Genomic DNA, 18,923 nt, shown 5'->3' on the forward strand with positions numbered 1-18,923 from the left:
TTGGAGTAAAATAGCCCAAGCCTTAAAAGAATTGTTTTAAACTGAAGATGCACTATTCTATGTAATAACTTGCTGCCATGGTTTATTTGTACGTTTGTTGTACATTACCCTAAAGCATTGTTTACTGTATTTATGTCCTTTTATTTTATCAGTATTTTTGCTGCTATCCTAGTTTTGTATTTTGTTCTTATCTCAAATAAAAATTATAATCACAAAAAAAAGAATGACTAAAAACACGATTCACTGTCGCCATCTACTGGCGTACGTACGACGAACCCAAAAACAAAGAGTCACGCGAATCAGTGAACAGGTTCAAAAGAGTCGAATCACTGAGATGAATCAAACGTCCCTCCACTACCGAACATAAGCAGATATAATGGTTTTGGATAATCCTCGCATATCATCAGCACTCGGCAACGCGCATACGTCATCCCTTTCTTCTCTTGCAGACTCATGAACTGAGCCAGCAGCAGCAGCAGCAGCACCGCTGACAGCATCGTCGCATCCTACTGAAGTATTAACCGGAGCGACAAAACTACACAGCCTTGACAATTAGAAAAACATCCAGCCTAAAACAGGTACGATTTGTGGATTCGCTCGGCCTTATAGATAAGCCTTCTGAGTCGTTTTATATGACAGATTTAGTCGCTCGCGACCCTGTTTCATTAGCGTCTGTGCTGTAGCATGTCAGATTTATATAACCGGTGCATTCATATAAGCTCAAACGCCGTATGTTGTGCTGTGAATGAAAGAATTGCTCCATTGGGATTTGCACTTGTAGCTGTCATATTTGGATATGACACGCTGATATGTTTTGATATGATGTTATTACTGAGTGCACGTGACATGTCAAGGACGAGATGAGTAGTAACGTTTATATTTCTGTATTTTTTTTAATTTTACAGAATATAAACTAGTGCATTTTACGCTCTAATAATCTGTTAATTTGTAACGATTGTGTGTTCATTTAAACAAAGGGGCAGAACTAGAATAGCCTATCACAACCTTACATTTAGCCAGATATGTGTTTTAGTTTCAGTTTGGATTCAATTAATAAGGTGATTTATATTCTGAGTTTGAGGCATTGATGGGATTAGTTATGAATGAAGCAATTTTTTAAGATTATCTCATCATTATTATGATGCACATTGTAACTATCATTAGAGCTCTTGTGATTTATAATATTCTCCATCATATATGTGGTTGGTCCATTTGCACAGTGCTTGTCGGAGGTCAAAATTGGACTGATTTGTGGAGGCCTTAGAGGCACTGATTCCTGAGACATGGGACTAAACAGGTCACACAACTTCACATCTGCCTTTAGTTTTGAAAACTGCAAAAAAAAAAATAAATAAAAGTGAATGACTATTTCATTTGACTCCGATATTAGTATTAAATTGTGGCACTGCATTATCACTCACTCCGCCTTTAGATGTACCACCTGTTCTCAGACCATACCTCAATATTTCAATTAAAATGAATTGCACTTAAAACTGAAATGAACTGAAATATAAAAAAGTATATTTTTTCAATCAGATATTTTTGAATTTTTTTTATAAATTTATGTAAAATCAAACTTTGTTCATCCTGAATAATTCCATTGTATGGAACACTAATATATTTAATATATCAAATTAATTACTTATATATAAACACACATAAACTTTTATTTTCTAAGTTTTGCAACCTGTTCTGTCCCAGGATTCAGGCATCAGTGGTGTGCACATTATGCAAAAAAGAGGCACACCCATCTCTGCTCCCTGTCTACTGCAGCTCTGTCTTGTTTTTATGTAAAATGTGTAGAGCTGCTGGACCTCTGCTGCTGAATTCTGCAGTATGTCTGTTTGTTTGGGCTGTTTTGTCCAAATTGTCGCACAAGCTGTTTCAGAGGGTGCGTTGGTGGATTCCACAGAGGTCTACCTAGGCATAGGCAGGGTAAGTGTGTGTGTGACAACTCTTCTGCATGGTTGTCACTGTTGCCTTGACTCAAGTCCATATCGATTTTGGACTTGGACCTGAACTCCTATGCCAAGTGAGCTTAAAATTACATATTTCCGATTCATATATAGAAATAAGACAATTCATTTGATGTTTACAGACAGAGACATTTTAATAGAATGTGATATTATGGTTTATTAAAGGATTAGTTCACTTTAAAATGAAAATTACCCTAAGCTTTACTCACTCTCAAGCCATCCTAGATGTATATGACTTTATTCTTTCTGATGAACACAGTCGGAGTTATATTAAAGGGTTAGTTCACCCAAAAATGAAAATTATGTCATTAATGACTCACCCTCATGTCGTTCCAAACCCGTAAGACCTCCATTCATCTTTGGAACACAGTTTAAGATATTTTAGATTTAGTCCGAGAGCTTTCTGTCCCTCCATTGAAAGTGTAGGTACGGTATACTGTCCATGTCCAGAAAGGTAATAAAAACATCATCAAAGTAGTCCATGTGACATCAGTGGGTTAGTTAGAAGTTTTTGAAGCATCTAAAATACATTTTGGTCCAAAAATAACAAAAACTACGACTTTATTCAGCATTGTCTTGTCTTCCGGGTCTGTGTATATCCACAGTGACGCTGCTTCTTCTTCTTCTACGGTGGTTGGCATCCAGCTTATTGGTGCATTACCGCCCCCTTCTGCTCCGGACAGTGACGCGATTAGGACAATAGGTCATTTTTGAGCGCGATGCTAACGGTCTAATTAGATTCAATGAACTATGCTAAGCTATGCTAAAAGTGTTACTGCCAGACCCGGAGATCGGCTGAATGGATTCGAAAATGGTAAGACTCAACTGTTTAACTCTAGGGGAGTTGGAAAATGAGCCCATTTTCAAAAAAAGTGGAGTGTTCCTTTAAGTTCTTTCCGTAAGTTGAATACGGAAGGCGTAGTACGTAGCATAAGCGTTTTGAACTGCGAGAGGTGTTACACTTTCTTCCTAAGTTCAATACAGAAGACGGTCTGGCGAAAGTTAGATAATTTACTATACAACTTGAATATGGAAGGCGGTCTGGTGGAAGCCACATATTTTACTTCATAACTTGTTAAATATGGATATATTTCTTACACAAACGCATTTTCATTTTAAAGAGTACTAATCCTTTAAGGACAGTGGTGATAATAAAAGTATGTGCCCCTATTATTCTATTTTCTGTTTTGGAGGTCTCCAACAATAGGTTTACAAGCATCCAGAGTAAATTTGAATTTTCTCATAATATACATTGCAGCATTACCTCTTTTCCCAAATTGTCTGAAATGGTTCGATTAAAGGATTAGGTCACTCTAAACCTCTCCTTTCAGAGAGTCTGCTCTGCTCTTATTGGTTAGATGGCCCAGTCTGTTGTGATTGGTCTACCGCTTACAGTGCGTGTCAGAAATGAAACACCCATTACCATATCTGAATTTCAGCTCCGGAAACTTCTTCAGCACTTGTACACAGTAATATGGATAGTAACAATGGTGTCGGTTTTACCATTTCACTTACCAATTCAGTCCTCATCCTTTGGAAGTGCATGAGTCTTCTCGACATGTCGGAAACTAGGGCTGCACAACGATTAATCGCGATTAATCGTTTACAAAATAAAAGTCTGTGTTTACGTAATATATGTGTGTGTTCTGTGTATAATAATTATGTATATATAAATACATGCACATACATGTATACATTTAAGAAATATATACATGTATAAATAAATATACATATTTATATATATTTTATATTACATGTAAATATAAATATTTTTGTATATGAATATAATTTTTTTGTATGTGCATGTATTTACATATACATAATTATTTTACACAGAACACACAGATATATTATGTAAACACAGACTTTTAATTTGCAAACGATTAATCGCGATTAATCGTTGTGCAGCCCTATCGGAAACACAAACCAAACACTTCCAGGCCTCAGCTACAACTACAGTGTTTGAGGTCGGGTCAATGTAGACATTGTTTGTGGGCAGCCAATGAAGACCATAGGCTGGCATTATTTAAATTTATCACAAACCTATGTTGGTTTGTGCAGGAAGTAATACTGGAATCACTGACGACTCGTTTCAGGCAGTTCAGAATCGATTCTTTCCTTTGGGAGACAATGAATCCATTTAACATGCACTTTGATAACAGCAACAGCTAACAAACAGCTATATTACACACTACATGAAAAGTAATACCCCCTCAAAAAAGCATAATAGGGGCACCATTTTCTGTATTTCTTCATACATTTAAAATAATACACATATTTTTTTATTATTCTCACCAAAATCTTAAGAATCGAAAAGTAAATATTTTTTTCTTGAGAAATGGAATACGTGAACGACTTTGCTGTTTTTCTTCCTTTTTTAAATACTGTGAAACAGCCCTGTAATGATGACCTCTTTATGGGTGTTTCACCACACAGTGGCACCATTTTGAAGGCAACAGCTGAGAATGACTGTGCTGAGATGATGGCATTGGCTAAATATAACTCTGAGCTCAGGGAAGACCATCCTTGCAGTGATATTTTAGTTAAACAAAATTCTAGATAATCTTGCAGATTTGTGCCAAATCTGTTTTGGCATGTTTGACTCAGGGATCAGAGCATCAAAACATTTTATGTGACTTTTTTCACACAACATACAGAGGAATCTCAGATAAGGAAGAAATCCAGAAGGACAATTTAGAAATGCATGAGATCACAAATGTGAGGCAGTCCCTTATCCAAGCTTATCTTCTTATCTAGGCCAGATTATGGCGTCTTATATAATCTTTACATTGTTACTTGTTTGGGATTCCTAATGGTTAGAACGAGTCTTTGTTCAAACACTGAACAGTAATTGAATCAGTTGAAAACCCTTGAAATTTATGAATCTAAGGAGTCACATTTCCATTCAAAGATTTCTATTCAAAGAAATCTTATGCTCACCAAGGCTGTATTTATTTGATCAAAATCATATTGAAGAAATATTGTGAAATATTATTACAATTTAAAATATATTTTTCTTTCATAATATACTTTAAAAATGTAATTCATTCCTGTAATGGAAAAGCTGAATTTTCAGCAGCCATTGTTACTTCAGTTTACAGTGTAACGTGATCCTTCAGAAATCATTTCAATATGCTGATTTGGTGGTCAGGAAACAGTTGTGCTGCTTAATATTTTTTGTGTGGAAACCATGATAATTTTTTCAGGATTCATTGATGAATAGAAAGTTCAAACGAACCACATCTATAAGAACATTTTGAAACAATTTAACTGTCTTTTCTGTCTGTTTAAATTATTAACTTTTCAATGATAGTGTACATTGTAGCTGCATCATTTCTAGATTGTTTATTGTTGAAAAGATTTAGCAAAAGAAATTTCAAAAACATTTTAAACATTTGAAAATAAACATTTATGAAAACAAGTAAAATATTGATAATTATATATAAATTATTAAACATTTATTTATACATTCATTTATGCTGTAGTGCCTCAGCTCAAGAACTCGTGAACCAATCATCTCTTCCTACTAGTTAATTTATAGCATCAAATACATGAATGAACATGAGAAGGAATGTTGTTTAAAACGCGGAAAGACGTAAATACACACCATTTTTCAAGTTCAAGTCCACCGAGGTTAATCTTCTAATTCCTGACTGCTTTGTCGGACAATATGGCGGATTCTGCATTATGATTGGTTAGATTGCTTGTCAATCAAACTCCTGGCGAACTTAAAGTGTTAGTTCACCCAAAAATTACAATTCTGTCATTAATTACTCACCCTCATGTCGTTCCAAACCTGTAAGACCTTCATTCATCTTCGGAACACAAATTAAGATATTTTGAGTTGGTGTTCTGATGTACTAACCCGATTCCATAAAAGTTGGGACACAAATGATGCAATCATTTCCAAATCTCATAAACTTATATTTTATTCACAATAGAATATAGATAACATATCAGATGTTGAAAGTGAGACATTTTGAAATGTCATGCCAAATATTGGCTAATTTTGGATTTCATGAGAGCTACACATTCCAAAAAAGTTGGGACAGGTAGCAATAAGAGGCCGGAAAAGTTAAATGTACATATAAGGAACAGCTTATTAGGTCAATTAGCAACATGATTGGGTATAAAAAGAGCCTCTCAGAGTGGCAGTGTCTCTCAGAAGTCAAGATGGGCAGAGGATCACTAATTCCCCCAATGCTGCGGCGAAAAAAAAGTGAAGCAATATCAGGAAGGAGTTTCTCAGAGAAAAATTGCAAAGAGTTTGAAGTTATCATCATCTACAGTGCATAATATCATCCAAAGATTCAGAGAATCTGGAACAATCTCTGTGCGTAAGGGTCAAGGCCGGAAAACCATACTGGATGCCCATGATCTTCGGACCCTTAGACGGCACTGCATCACATACAGGAATGCTACTGTAATGGAAATAACAACATGGGCTCAGGAATACTTCCAGAAAACATTGTCAGTGAACACAACAAAACTCTATAGGTCAAAAAAGAAGCCATATCTAAATATGATCCAGAAGCGCAGGCATTTTCTCTGGGCCAAGGCTCATTTAAAATGGACTGTGGCAAAGTGGAAAACTGTTCTGTGGTCAGACGAATCAAAATTTGAAGTTCTTTTTGGAAAACTGGGACGCCATGTCATCCGGACTAAAAAAGACAAGGACAACCCAAGTTGTTATCAGCGCTCAGTTCAAAAGCCTGCATCTCTGATGGTATGGGGTTGCATGAGTGCGTGTGGCATGGGCAGCTTACACATCTGGAAAGGCACCATCAATGCTGAATGGTATATCCAAGTTCTAGAACAACATATACTCTCATCCAGACGTCGTCTCTTTCAGGGAAGACCTTGCATTTTCCAACATGACAATGCCAGACCACATACTGCATCAATTACAACATCATGGCTGCGTAGAAGAAGGATCCGGGTACTGAAATGATCTGATCTTTCACCCATAGAAAACATTTGGCGCATCATAAAGAGGAAGATGCGACAAAGAAGACATAAGACAGTTGAGCAACTAGAAGCCTGTATTAGACAAGAATGGGACAACATTCCTATTCCTAAACTTGAGCAACTTGTCTCCTCAGTCCCCAGACATTTGCAGACTGTTATAAAAAGAAGAGGGGATGCCACACAGTGGTAAACATGGCCTTGTCCCAACGTTTTTGAGATGTGTTGATGCCATGAAATTTAAAATCAACTTATTTTTCCCCTAAAATGATACATTTTCTCAGTTTAAACATTTGATATGTCATCTATGTTGTATTCTGAACAAAAACTTGACATTTGAAACTTCCACATCATTGCATTCTGTTTATATTCACAATTTGTAGTGTCCCAACTTTTTTGGAATCTGGTTTTTTAGTACCTGAAAGCGCTGAACGTAAACAAAGTAGGGAAATGACACAGAAGAGAAAATATTGTTGAATAAAGTTATTTTTGTTTTGTTTTTGCACACAAAAAGTATTCTCGTCGCTTCATAAAATTTAGGTTGAACCACTGCAGTCATGTAGACTTTTGATGTCTAGTGATACTTAAATTCCTGTCTATGGACGAGTTCTATACCTCTCAGATTTCATCAAAAATATCTTAATTCGTGTTCCGAAGATGAACAAAGTTCTTACGGGTGTGGGACGACATGAGGGTGAGTAATTAATGACAGAATTTTAATTTTTGGGTGAACTAACCCTTTAATGACTTGCATGTCACAGCAGATCTGTGTTTAAGCAAATAAACCCATCTCTCTCTGTCACAGGCACTGCTATGTTGAAACGCGTTAGATATGACTGATGTCGAGGTGACATATGAAGACTTCATCGCCTCTGGCAGGTCCGGCAGACGCAATGCTGTACACGACATACTGGGAACCTCCGGCGAGCTGGACGCTAGCGGGCTTTCCCAAACTCTGTCTGAGCTCAATATCAGCAAAGCAGGCGAGTGAAGTTCCCTTAACTTATCTGTGCTTTAACATGGAGTGTCATCAAAACACTGCAGTAATGTAATATGGCACTGAGAGGCAGGCTGGTCATGAATAATGTATCAGACAAACCTGCTTTGGGCAAACTAGAGAGTTTAGAGGGCCTGTTAGTGGCTTCCCACACCAGTTTTTAGCTCAAGACAAACACGGATGTGCTTTATCAAATATAGGCCTGTTAGCTGAGGGCATCCCTATGAAACATTTTGCTGTAGGGTGTTGGACAACAGCTCCCTAGTTTTCATTAAAACCATCTGTCTTTTTTTCTTCTGTTTTTGCTTTCACTAACAAAACCATTTTTTTTCTCTCTCAGAGACAGGGAATGATGGAGAGAAAAGCCAGAGCATGGCAAACTCCGACCCGAAGCAGGAAGAGGGCAAAGGGGAAGAAACATAACAGACTTCAGTGAGAAAATCAGGAAATACCCCCTCTAGTGGCTGATTTTATATGCATGGAGGGGTTGACACTGAAAATAGTGCAGCATCCCTCTCTCTGAAGGATCCTGATGGAGGAGACTTTGCTTTGAGGAAGCTACTGTGAAAGGCTGGGCCTTAAGAATCATAGCGCTGCTGTTTTACTACAGTGATTGCTACTTTAGCTGATGTAGGTATGATTTGTACTTAGAAATTCACTCTAGTTGGTAGGTACCTAGAGCGACTGTTGGGATTTGAGTCAGAAGTAATCACATTACAATGATGAATACACACTTGGTGGTGGATCTTATTTTGAACAACACCCACTGAACTTGTGATTTTGGATTCACTAATTAACTGCCAGAATAGTGCAGCTAATACGCACTTAGAATTCAGTCATTTTATAGGTGTAGTGTTGTAATATCAGATTTTGATATTAAATTTGTGCTTTATGTCTTTGATATCTTCAGTTTATGTTTTCGCCGGGTACACGTTGGTATATTCACGTAATATAAGTGCTGCACTCTGGTTAAACACTCACTGAATTCTGATAAACTGTCTATGATGGTCTTGCATGACATTTCTCCTGACAGAATATGTGTGTATAACAGTTCACATCCCACAAATTTTGTGATCCGAACATTCGCAGTGTGTTGTGATGCTAATTTGTGTGTTTTATGATGAAAATTCTTATTGTATTATGAAATCTGGCTTGATTTGAAGTCTGACTGACACTGCCTATTAACCCCTTTGAAAATGTGTTCAATAGAGCTTGCCTTACCAAACCTCTGCCCATATTTTGTCTTCCAGTCATTAGCTCTATGTCCTCAATTTTGCATATATTTGATATTTTCATTTGTGGGTACATAAAAATTTGAATAAATTCAAGAAATATTTGGGGAAAAGTTTTGTTTTTTTAAATCATTTATTTAGATTTCTGCATATATTTATAATGCATTGGATATGTATTCATTTATTTGAATATATCAATGATTATTATATTATATTATATTATATTATATTATATTAGTCAACAACCATTATGTGTTCAGTACTAAGACAGTGATTAAGACAGTGATACTGATATTCCACTGGATGGCACTGTTCACTCACAAATCTCTTTTATTCCAAATGCAGTTCCACCTAATGAGTAATTGAAGTCAGTGAACATCATCCATTTTGAAGTTTTATATTCTTTCCATATGTCAGTTATATGTAATTATATTGTATATATTTAGGTCACTATAGCTGCATTTAAATAAAAAATACACCGTTTTTGCTACTTTTTCTAATTAAAGGGAAAGTTCACCCCAAAATGAAATGTAATCATTCTGTCATTTACGCACCCTCAAATTGTTCCAAACCTTAACCTGTATGAGTTTCTTTGTTCTGTTCAACATATAAGAAGATATTTTAAAGAATGTGGGTAACCACAGTTTACAGTTGCTGGTCCCCATTGGCTTCCATGAAAAAAAAAAAAAAAAATCATATATATATATATATATATATATATATATATATATATATATATCAGTGGCATGTGGTCCATATAAGCTGTGAATGCTCTGCATACCCAAGCCATTCTTGGACTCAGCAATTAATATTAACATTATAAATTACTATTAAATCGCTTGTTTGAGGTGTACCATAAAGCTCACATGATTGGTACCGCGTATGTAACTGTCTGTAATTATTTATTTGCCAAATGACAGTAATTTTCTTTAAATCTGCCAGTTACAGTGACTTCCAGGTAAGCTGATCTTCAGCCGCAGTTTTGTTATGGAACGTCATCATTGTCCCGTGTTCTCATTGGTTTGTTGGTCTATGGCGGATTACATGGCAGGATAAGCTGAGAGCAAATCATTCGCCCAAGAGGAAAAATGAGCTGTTGCTGCCAGATGCTGCCATAATAATTTCAATTATTATGAATTATTATACAATTATTCAGAATACTGATATTATTATTTTTTATAGCCTACTTATATTTATTATAATTACATTTTATTTTTTTTATAATGTGCTAATACTATTTATGTTATACTTATTTTTAAGTATTAATTTAAAAAGTACTTCTGGCATACATTTAAATTGATGCCATGGAGTTTCTTATTTGTCGTGTCTGATTTAGATCTGTGTCCTAAACTTATACGTTTAGGTGAAGTATATTGTTTGTGTGACACTAGCGGCACCTAGCGGATTACAAAAATACAGCATATTTTGCAAATGCATCTTTCGGCGGGGCGCCTCCGTCGACTCCAACATCACAAAAGCTTTTTGAACATTCTTCAACTCGAGGCGACCGGTAAAAAACACCGAGCTCTCAAGCGCTTGAGCGTGAAAAGGACGCTCAGCGCCCCGTTACGGTCCTTAAAAAACGCGGCGTTCCCATTGAAAACGTATGCTAGCAGATGGAAAAAACGCTTTGGTGGACACACGGCTTTACGGTTGCTTGTGAAGGCACGTCTCAACAGGTAAACATGGGCTTCTCTCAATAAAATGTCCAACAAATTAGAAATATTTTTCGCTGTGTTGATATATTTGTCATAAGCAAGCAGATGAGTAAACTAACCCTGATCAACGTAACTGCATCAGTCACATTTTTTTAGCCTATGACGCACCACCCAGCATACCCGTTTAAAAAAAAGTCACCGCTCGCCACTGATATATATATATATATATGGAAGTCAGTGGGGATTATCATGTTTCACACTGTTCATAATTTACCCGGGATTAACCATTACCTGCAATGTAACATAACAAGTAGGTTAGGCCTAATGGTAACATTGTTACATGTCATAAACTGACATTATTATTCATTGTTACATTCCTAAATACGGTACCCTGGGTTACCGTTCCTATTTGCATATTAGCGATGTCAGTGTCATTGGATAAACTCAAATTGTCGCGTTTTCTGTCAAACACCGAATTTACTGTTTATATACAATACTCAGTGTTTCTGTGACTGTCTAAAGCACGTGAATATGATGCATGCTATTGGTTAGCCGTTGCTAAGCTAATATTCTAACACCGCATCTAACACCACAAAAGCGGTGCTAACCCAGCTCCAGAGCAAGGTTTCATAACCCTGCTTCTAAATTACAAGTGTGAAATGTTACTTTACCAGGGGTTAAAAGCGGTGTTTAGAATGAGGGTAACCCGGGGTTAAGCGCAGTGTAAAAAAACCTGTTCGCTACCAAAATTTTTACAAAATATCTTAATTTGTGTTCAACAGAACAAAGAAACTCATATAGGTTTGGAACAACTTGAGGATGAGTAAATGATGACACAATTTTAATTTTTGGGTGAACTAACCCTTTAATACATGACAATAGCAATGCAATTTTATTTCACATGATTAAAATGAATTTATTTACAAAAGCAAAAAGAAATGAATTGCAAGTGGGAAAACCTTTGAAAAGACCAACATTTCCTTCCTTCGCCATTTGCCGTGTCATTTCTCAGTAAGTATTTTGAGACCTCGAACCCTTTGGCAGAGCCACTGACCTTTTCTGCCTTTTAAGTGGCAGAGCCGCACATTAATCATTAATCAGCTTACAGCACACTGGAGTTCACAGTTCTCAGCCAATTTTCACAACCAATGAATCCATGTGGCTTTTCTGAGAGATCAGTTATGTAATTGTGACCCCTGTGCATGAGCAATAGAGACATAAGGTGGTTTAAAGGCAGAGAGGACCACAGCCTTAAAACTTTGATCACACACTCCAGTTGTAATTCCAAATCTGTCAAGCATGTCTGTCCACTCAATCACACTCCATAGAGGTGGCATCTGGTGCCCCCTGTAGTTGGTGTTTGATTGGAAACCAAACTGCAAAGGTGCATTTGTGGATGTAATCATGGGCCTGCATGCATTATAATATATGACCAGCGTACCATGTAACGTGAGCTATGTAATGAGATTACTTTTTCAAGTAACTAGTAATGCATTACTTTCAAATTTAAAACAAAATAGTTACATTTTCAAATAAGCAATGCAAGTTACTTTGTTTTTCCATTGACTGACACCTCTCCTGTCCTCATGTTGAGAGAAATCGTAAGATGCAGAGGTGTTGTGTGCGCACTGTAAACATGATACGACAAAGATAGAAATACATATTCTCCAATAGAACATATTGGTCTTCTCCAATAGAAAGACTCTCCAATGCCTGAAAACATGAATATTAGAAGTTAACCCCTCAAAAAATAAATCTTAAGATCTTTTCCATGCTATCACAATGAATAGGAACTGGAGCTGAACTTCTAGGAACTTGCACAAACTCTCTATAACAAATGAGCTGTTTATATTTTCATATATTGGTGTGAGAGCAGGGTGATGTGTAAGAACAAAACTCCTAAAGTTAGACTTGGACTGTGGCCTTGCTGTGGAGTGCAGAGTGAAAATTCAAATCTATGCAGAGCTATTATTCAGATGGAAGGTGTCTGTGCGTGTGGGCAGGGCTGAATGGCTCAAGGGAGTAAAATTGAATCTGTGGTCTTGTAGCTCTGCTACTCTTAGTCTGCTACCTCTGACAGTGACGGATTTTGTTCTGATGGGAGAGTGTCATACCATCATTTCTAATCTCTCTCTTTCTTTTTCACTCACACACACACACACACTCATATGCACGCAAATACACTGTTGCTTAATCTGTGAAAACCTAACTACAAACCACATTTAACATTTAACAATGGATAGTTCAACCAAAAATGAAAATTCTGTCATCATTTACCTACATCCATATGACTATCTGTGGAGCATAAAAGGTGGATTTTTACAGATTTCCTGCTGCTTTTTTTCCATATAATGAAAGTGAATGGGGACTGGAGCTTTTATGCACCAAAATTTTTAAAAAAGCACATAAAAAGTGACCGGTAGACTCATGTAATAGATAAAGTATTAAGTCCTCTAAAGTTATACAATTGTCCGAAGAACAGACTGAGACTTAAAATGTTATTTGCTATAAAAATCTCTGCTCTTAAATCAAATGTGGCACCATTGATGTCAATGACTTCTGGTCATATGACTCGTGAGAGCCAATGATGTTTTGCATCACTGACATCAAAATGCAAATACAAATATAGTAGGCTTGTTCGACTTCATGCGGCGCGGAAAAGATCGGATCACATGTGCCATCAAAGTACCGCGAGAGCAAAACGAGACCAGCCGCCTGGCTGTGAAAGCCTTGATAACAACACACTTTATTCTCAGATTCTGTGATGACAAGGACGATGTGTGTTGCATGTTTTTTTTCTTAGACAAGTTCCTGCATTTAACCAATCTTGATATTGAATATCTGATATTCAAAACATGGGAATTTCAATCGCATCCACCTCTACGGCTACAGTCAACGCAAAAATGTGTGGTCTGCCATGAATGACATTGGTTCAGCACAGATCTCGCCAGCCGGTGGCAGGCTAGTGTAGTTCATCTCGAACAAGCCTATTGTCTGTGTTAGTGATGGAAAGTCCGGTTCTCTTTCGTGAACCAGTTCTTTTGGACAGTTTGTTTCAATGAACTGGTTCAAAAAAAACGGATCACCTCACGTAATGATGTCAGTTCTATCTTCCTGGTGGATGAAAATACATACAAACACATTCAAATAAAGTAATTTGTAATCATAACTTCAGTTAAATAATAAATAAAGTGGCATTGTTATCATCTTGAATAAGTGGTAACACTTTACTTGAAGGGGTGTGCATAAGACTGACATGACACCTTCATAATCATGACATGACACATGTCATGAATATGAAGGAGGTTTTATGAATGTTTATGACAACTGTCATTAAGTGTCATTCGCTCAATTATGTCATTTTTAATGCAAAGATGACATTGTTTGAGATGTCCGAGTTATGACAACTTGACATAAACCAACACATCATAACCTGTCAGTGTCTTTGTCATGACAGTTTGACATTATTTAGCTTTATGGGTTAACATTGCATTAAACTGTCATGTGGTTGGTTTTGACATGAGGCCATTATAATAGTGTCATGAATATGTATCTTGAGCTCAAGTACAGTGGTACAAATTGAACTTGTCATTAAAATGTCATTAAGTGACAATACTCTGACAAATAATTTTATAACAGCGTCATGACTATTTTTCATTTCATGTTTTTTTTTTGTTTTTTGTTTTTTTAAGTTTCCACCAACAGAAGGTCAGATAATAGACAATTTCAAATTTCGTAAAAAAGATGACACTGTTATAAAATAATGGTAACACTTTATTTTAGGGTCTTTTAACTAGTTGCTTATTACTATTAGCATTCATATGGCTAAAATATTGGCTGTTTATTAGTACTTATAAAGCGCATATTAATGCCTTATTCTGCATGATCTTATTCTACATTCTTAATCCTACCCAATACCTAAACCTAACAATTAACTATAATAAGCAGTAAATTAAGAGTTTATTGAGGGAAAAGTCATAGTTAATCATTTATATATGTGTTCCCTATACTGAAGTGTTACCAAAATAATGTAATGTAATGTTAACCCATAAAGCTAAGTAGTTTTTTTAAGTTTGATAATTAATCTGCTATGTCATGTTTATGACACAGGGTTTCCGCGGGGTCTTAACAAGTCTTAAAAAGTCTAAAATTCTGAACTGTAAATTTAAGGCCTTAAAAAGTCTTAAAAACGGCCAGATTTTCATCCGAGGTCTTAAATTTCATTTAGTCAGGTCTTAATTTTTTTTTACCCATTTCCAGAAACGCTACCTGCTGAAAGTTATTACAAAGTAGCAAAAAAGTAGCGAGTCGTAGTTCTTTCTGGGGTATATTGGTGTTGGTATACGCGGTGATAAAACTACAAATCCCGTGATAAATGCAAAACCTGCCCGCGAAATACGTCTGCGTCTCCTCAGAGTTTGTTAAAGTTCGGCTACGTGTGGAAAATGGGAAAATGTACTTTCAACGAGACATGGCTAGATCACAGCGATTTCTGCTGTTGGTTACCCAGCTCCAGGTACGAGGCTCACTGCAAACTTTGCAAAAAAAAAAAAACAGTTAGGGAGTCTGGGTGTGAAGCGGTGTAAAGGCGCTGGAGTCACACGCCAGAGCGGAGAAACACAAGCTAGCCGCAAAATGCCTTCAGCGGACCAATTAGCCTCACCACTGCCGTCGTCCTCCTCAATGCCTGGTCCCTCCGGTCTCCAGCGCAATATCATCGCAGCTCCGTCGAACAACCTTCGGGGTACTTTTGGATCGACTGACACATCGAAAGCCGAGGTGCTTTGGATACTACACACGGTGACTAAACACCACTCATTTAATAGCAACAGTGAGATTAGCGATCTCTTCCAAGTGATGTTCCCTGATTCAGTAATCGCGAAGACGTTCTCTTGCGGGCCCAACAAGATCGCTTATGGCGAGATTTGGATAGGGGGAGTTTATAAAGAGGGAATTGATTCGTACTCTTACCGGGCCGTATGTCGTAATGTTCAATGAAAGCCAAAATCACACACACACACACACACACACACACACACACACACACACACACACACACACACACACACACACACACACACACACACACACATCAGATAATCCATGTTAGATAGATAGATACTGTAATTATCCCGAGGTAACTATCTATCTATCTAAAATGGATTATCTGGTGTGAGTGTGTGTGTGTGCACGCTAACGTACATTGGTTGTTACATGGGTTGGAGTAGCCTGTTCAATCTTTATTAGGCTATTAATATGCTGTTTTGTAATGTAAATAAATATGAGATGAAATCTATTCTATTTGAGGGCAAGTTTGTTTTAGCCTATTTTCATTTTGGGCCTAAGGCTTTGGGCATTTGGCACATTGATGTGTGTGGAAGGTTACTAATGTGACTGCTTTATCTGTAAATTAAATTAATGCTTTTTCAATGACTGAATTCATTGAAATAAAATGTTTTTCCAGAATTTCTTTGATTTTAATATTTTTGGTAATGCGTCGTGTAGGTCTTAAATTTCAATCTTTATGGTCTTAAAATGTCTTAAAAAGGTCTTAAATTTGACTTACTGAAACCTGCATAAACCCTGATGACAGGTTATGATGTTTTGCTAATGTCAAGTTGTCATGACAAAGACACTGACAGGTTATGATGTGTTGGTTTATGTCAAGTTGTCATAACTCGGACATCTCAAACAATGTCATCTTTGCATTAAAAATGACATAATTGAGCGAATGACATTTAATGACAGTTGTCATAAACATTCATAAAACTTCCTTCATATTCATGACACGTGTCATGTCAAGATTATGAAGGTGTCATGTCAGTCTTATGCACACCCCTTCAAGTAAAGTGTTACCGAATAAGTTTCTTAAATTTATTTTGCAAAAGCACACATTACAGGCACATGGTGTGCAAACACTGTTTTACATGTCTTAATATAAAGTAAATAAACTAGTCTTCATCAACCTTTTTACAGAAACCATCCAGCTCATAAAGCTTAAGATATAACATGCATACACAATAGTTTGACTGAACAGTTGTATGTTCATGTTAAAATGTTGTTTAATAAAACTAGTTGTATTTGCATCTTCCAGTACATTTTATTTGTTATTAAAAAAACGTACATTTCGCCAAATTCACACCCTCGTTCAAGTCCTCGTTCACCCGTGCTCATAGTATCGGCACAGCATCAGTTGTCCAAATGAAACAGTTCGGTTCAGACGCGGTGCTATCACGCATGCTCAGTATCTCCAGCTCATCGGTTCTCAGTATCGAACGTGTCTGAAAGTTCGGTTCAGACTCAGAGATGGTGCTATCATGCATGTCCAGTATCTCCAGCTCATCGGTTCTCAGTATCGAAATTGTCTGAAAGTTCGGTTCAGACTCAGAGATGGTGCTGTCATGCATGCTCAGTATCTCCAGCTCATCGGTTCTCAGTATCGAATGTATCCGAAAGAAACAGTTCTTGGTTCTATACTGGTGATTCGAGAACCATACTTTCATGCATGCTCAGTATCAGCTGCTCATTCTCATCATTTCTCTCAGCACAGCATGTCTGTTCATGCTGTGTGTTTGAGTTACTGGAGTAATATATACTCTGGGATATTTGTTTATTTCGGGTCAGGCGTGTCTGAAAGTGAATAACTTCAAAAAATTGTGGATAAGTGCTGACTTGAGATGCAAACTGGAACGATTTAGTCCGATTTAGTGAACCGGATCACTAGTCTGTGTCTGAAATCACATACTTTATTGAGTAGGTACTTATTTTGAATGCGTATATAGTATGCATGTAATATGGAGGTACTACATTCGCCATGTTGTCATTATCATGTGACCTACCAGGATCAGTTGTGTTGCTATTCACAAATCCTCTCCCGTCGCCTCATGGGATAGTAAAGTGTCCATCACATGCAAAATTGGGTCAACCGGGTACTTTTTGCCTACTCTTTTATGATTACTGTGCATTCAGACATACTTCTTTTGCCACATACTGTTTTTCGCCTGCTATATAGTAGGGAGTATGCAATTTTGGATGCAGCCATTGTATATCTTCAACAAATTTCGAATATAGTCATATGGACCACTTTTATGCTGAATTTCTCTTTTCCATTTTGGAGCTTATAGGGGATGTCTAATACTATTTCATGCATTCTGACTTATTTACACTGTTAAAGAGTTGGATTCTCATGCTAAACATGGCCAAAGTTTCAAAAAACAATTGGGTGTATGACGTTTTTTTGTGCCAAATACACTCCTTCAGGGTTTGTATAAATTTCGTAAGGTTTTTTTTTTGTTGAGTATGGCAGTGTATGACATCAAAAAGTGCGGAATTCCTTGTATGGGCACTTCTCCCAGAAGAGCGCATGCACATCAACCAGAGCGAGAGAAAGCACGCCTATCAATGTGCTTTGTTCGGGTTACGGAAGTTGTCGGCAGCGCTGCACAGGACTGGCTCAAGAACGATTTGTCATTTTGTTTTTAGACCACGAAATCAGCAATGTCACCAAAGAAGTGTGTTTTTGTTTGTGAGGGAAAGATAACCTTGTTCAGCTTCCTAAAGAACCCAGCGTTAAGGGAACATTGGATGCAGTTTGTTTTTCCAGGGCAGCAACGGAGTTGTGGACTAATGTTTTATAAGCAAGGCCCAGTTCGACGATGGATTTGCAGATTGTTTGAAACTGAAAGATGGAGCGGTCCCAGTGATAAAAACATCCTTGTCATGAGTCTGAACTGCAGGCTGTAAGTAAAACCTCATCAAATGTTTTTGTTTTGTTGATAATCGGTGCGTAAGTGCATAATGTTAACAACACAAACATATATAGTGAATCAAAAGTTATCCAGGGAAAATGCAATGATGTATTGTGTGTTTAAATACATTTGTTTAGCTGACCACCATACAGTGCCCTCCACAATTATTGGCACCCTTAGTAAATATGAGCAAAGGCGGCTGTGGAAATAAATCTGCATTGTTTATCCTTTTGATCTTTCATTCAAAAAATTCTAACCTTTCGTTGAAGGAAAACCGTTGAAAGTGGGGGGAAACTCACATTATGAAATAAATGTTTTTCTCCAATACACGTTGGCCACAATTATTG

The 18,923-nt window shown here is 37.0% G+C and overlaps 1 protein-coding gene across 1 annotated transcript; it reads left to right on the forward strand.

Moving 5' to 3' along the window:
* Positions 1-294: 294 nt before the first annotated feature.
* Positions 295-9,306, forward strand: pkia (cAMP-dependent protein kinase inhibitor alpha). Its single transcript, XM_048175422.1, has 3 exons — positions 295-578; positions 7,747-7,924; positions 8,279-9,306. Exons 2-3 carry the CDS (start codon positions 7,774-7,776, stop codon positions 8,359-8,361), a joined length of 234 nt encoding a protein of 77 aa, XP_048031379.1. The 5' UTR covers positions 295-578; positions 7,747-7,773; the 3' UTR covers positions 8,362-9,306.
* Positions 9,307-18,923: the final 9,617 nt, after the last annotated feature.

Source organism: Megalobrama amblycephala, linkage group LG22, assembly GCF_018812025.1.
Source record: "Megalobrama amblycephala isolate DHTTF-2021 linkage group LG22, ASM1881202v1, whole genome shotgun sequence".
NCBI classification, from domain to species: Eukaryota; Metazoa; Chordata; class Actinopteri; order Cypriniformes; family Xenocyprididae; genus Megalobrama; species Megalobrama amblycephala.